The sequence below is a fragment of the Olea europaea genome, unplaced genomic scaffold (genome assembly GCF_002742605.1).
Source record: "Olea europaea var. sylvestris unplaced genomic scaffold, O_europaea_v1 scaffold1351, whole genome shotgun sequence".
Classification (NCBI taxonomy): Eukaryota; Viridiplantae; Streptophyta; class Magnoliopsida; order Lamiales; family Oleaceae; genus Olea; species Olea europaea.
The window spans coordinates 167,333-176,393 of NW_019231007.1; the positions used below are offsets into that span (position 1 = coordinate 167,333).

The window sequence follows — 9,061 nt, forward strand, 5'->3', positions numbered from 1 at the left end:
TGACCTCTGAAACTTCTCGTCCTGAAGCAGAGGCCAACCCTTCCATTGGATCCAATAATCTTGAAAATTCCTCATTCCAACTTATAGTAGAAAAACTGGACGGGAGAAATTTTCGAGAATGGGCCCAATCTATAAAATTGGTCATCGAAGGGAAAGGGAAATTAGGCTATCTTACTGGTGATACAAAAAGACCGACCGATACCGTGAGTCTGCAGAAGTGGAAATCCGAGAATTCAATGGTGATAGCATGGCTCATAAATTCCATGAAGCCTTCTATAGGAAAGACTTACCTGTTCCTTCCAACGGCCAAAGACGTGTGGGATGCCGTGAAGGAAACATATTCCGACTCCGAGGACGCATCACAGGTTTTCGAACTTAAAACCCGTTTGTGGCAAACTAAGCAAGGGTCGAGGGATGTTACTGAATACTACATGGAGATGGTATCCCTATGGCAGGAACTCGACCTTAGCTTGGAGGAAGAATGGGAGGGTTCAAATGACAGTGCAAGGTACAAGAAAAAGGTCGAGAACGAGAGTGTTTGAGTTCCTAGCAGGGCTGAATCGAGAACTCGACGACGTCAGGGGAAGGGTTCTAGGCCGGTGACCACTACCTTCCACTCGCGAGGTGTTCGCAGAAGTCCGGCGAGAAGAATCGCGTCGGTAGGTCATGATGAAGGAAAATTCTGAAATTTTTGGACACAGTAATGAGAGATCGACCTTAAAATCATATTTTGGGCTACCATATTTGAAAGATAATGGGTCGGCTAATCTGGGCCCAGCAACAGGAGGTTTAAATAGAACTGGGTCAGCATTCTTGGGGCTTGGAAATGAAATTAAAGGTGGGCCAGAAAGTGAAACAAATTTTGGACCAACAATTAAAAATGGGCAAGGAGCATTGGGCTTGTCATCTAAAGGGATAGCCGAGCAACCCAACCAAAAACAGTAACGAGGACGGCCATGGTGTGAACATTGTCGCAAATCGGGGCAGAAAGAAGACACTTGTTGAGATATACACGGGAAACCAGTGGACTGGAAACCAAAGCAAAACACAAGGGGCCGAGGATACCAAGCCGAGACAAACATTAATCCCACTCCAAGTGGGACATTTAATTCAGAACAATTGGAACAACTCTACCAAATTTTCTCAAGTCTCCAGACATCCAATCAGTTTTCCTCAAAAGGTTCATCTAGTTCTTTAGCTCACAAAGGTAACTTTTTGAAAGCCTTAAATACTTCACGACACAAAAATCCTTGGATTATCGATTCGGGTGCGTCCGATCATATGACGGACTCATATCACTTATTTTCTTCATACTCCACCTGTGCTGGAAACATTAAAGTAAAAATTGCAGACGACTCACTCTCATCGATTGCAAGAAAAGGGAGTATTAAAATCTCTGAATCTTTAACACTAGAATCAGTCCTTCATGTCCCAAATTTGTCCTGTAACTTATTATCTGTTAGTCAACTTACAAAAAATTCCAATTGCTCAGCTAAATTTTTTCCATCATATTGTGTCTTTCAGGACCTTTCATCGGGGAAGACGATTGGCAATGCTAAAGAATGTGAAGGACTTTACTACTTCGAAGAAGCTGATATGAGTAAGCTAGATGAATTTTCAAGTTGTAATTCAACGTCTGTTTCTAGGGATAGTGAAATTCTGTTATGGTACTATAGAATGGGTCATCCTAGTCTACAATACTTGAAGCATGTACTTCCCTCTCTTTTCTTGAATAAAACATCATTTGAGCTTCAATGTGAAAGTTGTGAATTTGCAAAGCATCAACGAACAAATTTTCCAAATTCCACATGCAAACCATTTAAGCCATTTACCATAATTCACAGTGACTTATGGGGACCTTCTCGTGATCCCAATCGTACACACACAAAGTGGTTTGTCACATTCATCGATGACCACACTCGATTATGTTGGGTCTATCTACTAAAAGAAAAATCTGATGTTCGCACAGTATTCATAAATTTCCACTCTATGATTCAAACACAATTTCAAACACAAATTCAAATTTTACGTACTGACAACGGTACAGAATATTTCAATACCACTTTGCAAGACTACCTGAAAAAATACGGAATAGTCCATCAAAGCTCATGTGTCAACACTTCCCAACAAAATGGGATTGCTGAACGAAAAAACAGACACCTACTTGAAGTTGCTCGTACTTTAATGTTCACTACAAACATGCCAAAAACATTCTAGGGAGATGTCATTCTAACATCCGCACATCTCATCAATCGAATGCCTAGTCGTACTCTCTCTTTCAACTCACCTATACAAAAATTTCAAAAGTACTATCCTACTTCTCGCCTCAGTTCAAACCTAACCCTAAGAGTGTTTGGGAGTACTGCCTTCGTACATATTCACTCGCATCATCGAAACAAACTTGAACCACGTGCAATCAAATGTGTGTTCATTGGCTAATCACCCACTCAAAAGGGCTACAAATGCTATGACCCATCCACAAAAAGGGTGTTTGTCAGTCTAGATATTACCTTCTTCGAAAGAACGCCCTAGTTCCAACATCCTTCTCTTCAGGGGGAGAATCAAAATGAAGATCAGTTTTTGGATCGGGAATTCTTAAACTTTGACATTTTCCCTACTGAACCAACACATACCTCATCTTCTAATGTGCCATATACAGAAGGCAACTTGAACTTAGGGGGAGATGTTGGAAAACAAAATGACAAGGAGATACTAGTTTACTCAAGGAAGCCTAAATTGAAGTACAAGAAGAATCTCACACCTGAGGCGCCAAGAGAGTCGGAACCGATGATAGGACCTAATGAGAACCCCTCCAATGAATCTCCAGACGATTTACCTATTGCTCTCAGGAAACAAACTCGGTCATGTACTTTCCATCCTATTTCAAAATTCATGTCTTATAAAACTCTATCTACAGGATTTCGTGTTTTTACAGCTAATCTGGATGAAACAGAAATCCCCAAAAATATTCATGAGGCCCTGGAATCACCCAAATGGAGAGAAGCAGTAATGGAGGAAATGAGAGCTTTAAAGAAGAATGGAACATGGGAAATGGTAAACTTACCGAAAGGAAAGAAAACTGTGGGATGCAAATGGGTGTTTAATGTGAAATACAAAGCTGATAAGACTATAGAGCGCTACAAAGCTCGTCTGGTTGCCAAAGGATATACTCAAACTTATGGCATCGACTATACAGAAACATTTGCACCAGTAGTAAAACTAAATACAGTCAGAGTTCTGTTGTCATTGGCTGTTAATTTAGATTGGCCACTTCAACAGCTGGACATCAAGAATGCATTCCTGAATGGAGAGCTAGAAGAAGAAGTGTTCATGACAATACCACTAGGGTTCAACAGAGGAAATGAAGAAAAGCAAGTGTGTAGACTCAAGAAATCCCTATATGGTCTCAAACAATCACCAAGAGCCTGGTTCGATAGATTTGCCAAAGTATTAAAAAATCAAGGATATCAGCTAGGGCAATCCGATCATACCATGTTCTTCAAACAGTCTAAAGATGGGGCAAAAACAATTCTAATTGTATATGTTGATGATATCATCTTAACTGGGGACAACACAGCTGAAATGGAGAAACTAAAGAAGTGCTTAGCCACCGAATTTGAAGTAAAGGACCTAAGACAGATGCGATACTTTTTAGGAATGGAGATTGCACGATCAAAGAAGGGTATTAGTGTTTCTCAAAGAAAATATATTCTCGATCTATTAATTGAAACTGGGATGCTAGGATGCAAACCAAGTGACACACCTATTGAGGCTGGAAAAATAACAAAGGACCTTGGTAACTCAGTGGAAATAGACAGATACCAAAGACTTGTTGGGAAGTTGATCTACCTATCACACACTAGACCTGATATCGCCTTCGCAGTCAGCATGGTAAGTCAACATATGCACTTTCCTAAAGAAGCCCACTTAGAGGCTGTGTACAAAATATTGAGATATCTGAAAGGTAATCTCGGGGAAGGACTGTTCTTTGAAAAAAATAACAGAAAGGGAGTAGAGATATTCACTGATGCAGATTGGCGCTGGATCAACGGAAGACAGAAGATCTACTACTGGCTACTGTACTTTTGTCTGGGGAAATTTGGTAACTTGGAGGAGTAAGAAACAGAATGTAGTGGCGACAAGTAGTGCTGAAGCTGAATTTAGAGCTGTCGCACAAGGAATCTGTGAAGGACTATGGATAAAGAAACTCTTAGAAGAACTAAACGTCAAGGTAGAGCTTCCAATCAAACTCTATTGTGATAACACCAGCCATCAACATTTCTCTCAATCCAGTACAACATGACAGAACCAAACATGTAGAAGTGAACAGACATTTTATCAAAGAGAAAGTGGAAAATGGAATTATCTGTATGACATATGTCCCTACAAAGGAGCAAACTGCGGATATCTTCACTAAAGGATTACCAAAACAAGTTTTTGAGACCTTCAGCTGCAAGTTGAACTTGATTAACATCTATGGTTCAACTTGAGGGGGAGTGTAGAAAACCAATTATGGAAAGGCACTGTAAATATTATGATTGATAGGATTGTTATAGGATTATTTGTTAGGTGATTTATTTCCTTATTTAACAAATTGGAGTCTTCCTTTTTTATTCCATACTTTGTAATATAAATAGGTCGTATTGATTTTGTAATATTTAATGAGAATAGAAAGAAGCTTTATTCTTCATATACCAATTCCTCAAAATGTGTATTCAGAAACTTCTATTCAATATAACATTTAACTACCAACATGTCAGACTTGGGAACCTTGCATCAGTAAATGATATCCCAGTAAAAGCAATTCACTATTTACTTCCAGATTCTAGGCAATACCAAGAATTAAGTGTTGAATTCGATGCTATTAAATCTATACAATGCCTCAGAGTGTAAGTTGCTTCCTGTTAGAAGCATCTTAACAAATCCAATTGAATTAAAAATAAAAAATTGCACTAAGATGTTAACTCACAGCCCAGTCATAAGGCACTTTCATTTCACCAGTATCAAGCAGAATGGGCTTTGGATGTTGACAATCAACTTGTCCTTGTTTTGGCTTTTTAAGTAGGTCACGCACCAGTCTCCAAAAAGCATTCCCCTGGGAACACACACATACCAACAGAGAGAGTGAGAGTATAAGTACACTTCTCTACATTCTAAACAAGAGTATACCATTGCCATATTTGAAATACAGATCCAGCAGCAGAACCTTGTCATCTCCTTGCTTAAAATCAAAAGCCCCAGGTCCATCAGTTGTACCAGCAGCAAATGCAAACCCCATCGCTGCAGGACATGTTTTTACAGTCTCAGTATCTCCTCCCTGTTTAGGAATTGTCACCTGAAGCTTGGAGAAGTCCACATAAGTATGGCGATAATCAACTTTTCCCTCTAATTGCTCTGATGCATTATTGAAAAGTTCCACTGCCTTTTTGAATTGTCTCTCTCCAATGATACGCGTACTTTCAAATTCATCTGGGTACCTTCCATTTAAGCAAGAGATGAGATTATAATCTGTTAAAATTAAGTAAAATCCACTATTGACTTAGAAAACCATTTTAAATTATGATTTCATTCTGGAAGTAACAAAAAGTGAGAGTATGCATACCCAGGACCTCGGCCATAGCATAATTCATTCTTCCCTCCACAGGTACTATGATTGAAGTCACAAGGCAACNTATGCATACCCAGGACCTCGGCCATAGCATAATTCATTCTTCCCTCCACAGGTACTATGATTGAAGTCACAAGGCAACCCTGTATCTATGCAGAAGGCCCCTAGTACATTCGGGCTAACATCCCCACAATTGGCTTGGCAAAATGCAGAAATGAATCTAGGCCTATCAGCTCGTCTTAGAGAACTTCTTACACGTTTTGCAATGCTCAAAAATCTGGTTGCCGATTTGCCTGAAGAAGACTGGAAAGCAGCAGCAAGTTCACGCAGCTCATGATCTGTATTGAGACAACCACAAGACTAGCTAAACAAAAACCAGAGAAATATTTCTTTATGAGTGATTGCAGAGATGTTATTCTATATTCAATTCCTCTTGTATAGCGTATACTTGAAGTCCTACATATATCAAATTTTGCTAGTTTCAATTAGCAGATATATTATTTATACCGTATAAAATTCAAGGAGCTTAGATACACAGATAGTATAATTGAGCAAAACAATGCTAGTCAATAAGTTGATAAGGTTCCGTAAACAGCATTAAGAAACAAAAATCATTTCTGCCCTAAATCAGTCAGGAAAATTGGGAGAAAAGCCAGATGCAAACAGAGTGTTCCATAAAAATTACAATGTAAAGGTCCACAAATTTCAACTTCACTTTCGATATAGCAAATAAGTACCTTCTTTTGAATATTAAAAAAATAACAAACAGCTAAGAACACGGGGTATCAGAATCTCATTATCACAGTTTCAGTAAAAGGAAACAAGCGGACGGGACTACTACAAACCAAAATTCAACAAATGTAATTGTACTATTGAAATATTACTTGGGCAAGTAACTAAAATCTTACGATTATTGCGAACAAATGGAATAATGTTTGAGATTCTCCGAGGGATTCCACTAGCCTTAGATTCATCAGAAAATATCCCTTCACCACTATCCTGATCAAACCAGTCTTCCATAAAACGAGCAGCAGCTCCTTTGTTGTCCCCACTTATCAATGAGTTTGTACGGCTCATAGAAGTCCCATGGGTTGCAAACCAATTGAAGCTACCTACTGGACCCCATTCATCATCTACAAACTTCAAAAGGGTCATATCTTTATCAACGTCGTACTTGTATTTACTGCGTTCTGCTGCAAGATTATTGAGATGAGCACTCGGACTGCGGTTGACCCCAGCATCTAAAAGCTCCCCTGTTATTGAAGCCAACAATTAATAGGGATTTAGAAATTAAAAATAAGGCATTAGACACAATTTTATTTCCTACACTTTTCAAGTTCTCTTGAGCACATTCCTGAAAAAGCAAACAGAGGAATTTGAAACACAAAATTACAGATGAAACATGCTAGAGAAGTGACCTATAGATAACGACACTGATGGCACGTGATACTATTTGCACTCAAATTAAGTGAATAAAGAGCAGTTATTTCAACCACAAAAATTGAAGATAAAATATTAAAAAGAGGCCACCTAGTAGAAGAACGATTGATTTCAAAAGGCACAATCATGAAGAAGCTCAGAATTAAATGGAAATAAGTCAATAAGGTTAACATCAAAGAACAAAACTTGAGATTCAGAAGTATGGTCACCACGAATTAAAGAAAATTTTGAAGAAAATTATTGGTTTCATTGCAGACCGTAGAAATCAGCTATTTGCCACCTGAAAAGCCTTTCGGACTAAAAAAAGAAAGTAGCAAACATGAGCTTTATCACATTAAAAAATGAGAATCCTAAACCAATCAAATGAAGATTACTTGAAGAGAACGTATTAATTATCAAAGTAGCATCAATCGAGGATAAAGCTGGTAATTTAAAGCTGCAGTGAGTAAGGGGGTTAGTTAAGGGCCACAAGCATGTTACCGAGGTGCATGGAAATGAAAATAGTTTAAGGAAGTGTTTCTGAGATTAATGATGCTACAAGTGGCTGTGATTTTAACCATAGTTAAGAGGATGTCTGCATTTTTCCACTAATTAACCTATTCCATTAGAGTACTTGCCATATGGTTGAACAAAACTACGAGAGAGAGAATAAGTAATATGGTACTCTATTCTACTCTTTGTAGTAACTATGAAGCAGTTGCTATAGAACCACCATAATGTGAGATAAATAACGAAGCTAGTACATATTACTTTTAGCATTAACAAACTAGGAATGTTAAACCTAATATCATTACCTTTGTTCACATATATTGATCCAGGTTGAAGGCTATTGTGAGCTTGTATAATACTCTGCTCAATGCCATCAACAAGGACATCAAATGATTGGCGCACAAAGCCAAGAGATGTTACAATATATACAACATATTGAAGATAACCTCCAGGGCCAGCATGTGTGTGAATTCCGCTGATAGCAACATTTTTTTCTGTATATAGATTTCCATACCTGGAATAGCAAGAATGGCAGTGTTCAATCAGATTAACCACAATTTAAGATCATTGTGCAAAAGTATCAGCAAAAATTACTTTAAAATCATCTGGGATTGACGATATAAGAAAAATTCACTTCAGTAGGAGACAACTTGATAGGGAGGCTTTGACTACCTTGCCTTCAACCTTTCGAGGACCTTTATTGTCACAAGTTGTGAGGCCATACAAGCATCAAGATTTACAAATACAACTCGGTTTCCATTTGGCTCTGCCACAATGAACGTACGAGCTCGCAATCTGAAGTGAACCCCAGATGCAATCTGTTCCATGTTAGCATATCCCATCATGTTGACATCAGCAGCTGGCCCAGTAATGTCATAACTTCCGAGCCCAATCAAGTAATTGGAAGCTGAGGTTATCCCTCTTCCATTCTCTAACAGGAGTAATATCAAAATCGGAAACCAAATCACTTTGATCAATCTCATCATAGTGCCGAAATAGCCAGGGTAATTCACCTAAAATTATTTCTCTGCATAATGAACGAGCAAAATGTATTAAGACAAACATTAGTTTAACTTATCTCATAAATAAGACATAATACACAAAATTATACCTCCAAGAGGTGGATAAAGGGTTCGTTATTGTTACGATCAATTTAATGGACAAAATTTCAAAAAGAAAAGTAAAATTAATTGGTCAAAGCTGGCTCGGAAATTTTAACCATCTATTAAGATGGATAACAATAATCCAACAGTTGAGAGAAATATGTCAGCATCAAACTTACTGCTACTGTAGAACGAGATATAGCTCCACACAAATAAGGAACGGGGAAGAAAAGCCGTGGTTTTATTCAACTTTGCGTTACAGTAAGGTAATTAAATAAAATTGAACAGAATTAATTTCTCAAAATGAATCAAGAAAATCAAAATAGAAGTCAACCAATTGGAACAGCGTATACTCAGACCCATATTTCAGCAGGCACGAATAATACTCATAACATGAAGCCCTAAATGTAGAAGTATAACA

The 9,061-nt window shown here is 38.1% G+C and overlaps 1 protein-coding gene across 1 annotated transcript in view; it reads right to left on the reverse strand.

Moving 5' to 3' along the window:
* LOC111375235 (neutral ceramidase 1-like) overlaps positions 1 to 8,564 on the reverse strand; it is an 11,247-nt gene extending 2,683 nt beyond the window's left edge. Inside the window, exons 1-16 of the mRNA XM_022998037.1 lie at positions 8,210 to 8,564; positions 7,843 to 8,051; positions 6,517 to 6,861; positions 5,682 to 5,946; positions 5,207 to 5,477; positions 4,964 to 5,095; positions 4,837 to 4,901; positions 4,267 to 4,383; positions 4,051 to 4,166; positions 3,081 to 3,188; positions 2,760 to 2,878; positions 2,511 to 2,614; positions 1,320 to 1,422; positions 513 to 1,028; positions 291 to 427; positions 176 to 209 (exon numbers count right to left, since the gene is read on the reverse strand). Coding sequence (XP_022853805.1) covers positions 176 to 209; positions 291 to 427; positions 513 to 1,028; positions 1,320 to 1,422; positions 2,511 to 2,614; positions 2,760 to 2,878; positions 3,081 to 3,188; positions 4,051 to 4,166; positions 4,267 to 4,383; positions 4,837 to 4,901; positions 4,964 to 5,095; positions 5,207 to 5,477; positions 5,682 to 5,946; positions 6,517 to 6,861; positions 7,843 to 8,051; positions 8,210 to 8,523 — 2,955 coding nt within the window. The 5' untranslated portion in view covers positions 8,524 to 8,564. The remainder of the gene's footprint in view (positions 1 to 175; positions 210 to 290; positions 428 to 512; positions 1,029 to 1,319; positions 1,423 to 2,510; positions 2,615 to 2,759; positions 2,879 to 3,080; positions 3,189 to 4,050; positions 4,167 to 4,266; positions 4,384 to 4,836; positions 4,902 to 4,963; positions 5,096 to 5,206; positions 5,478 to 5,681; positions 5,947 to 6,516; positions 6,862 to 7,842; positions 8,052 to 8,209) is intronic.
* Positions 8,565 to 9,061: the final 497 nt, after the last annotated feature.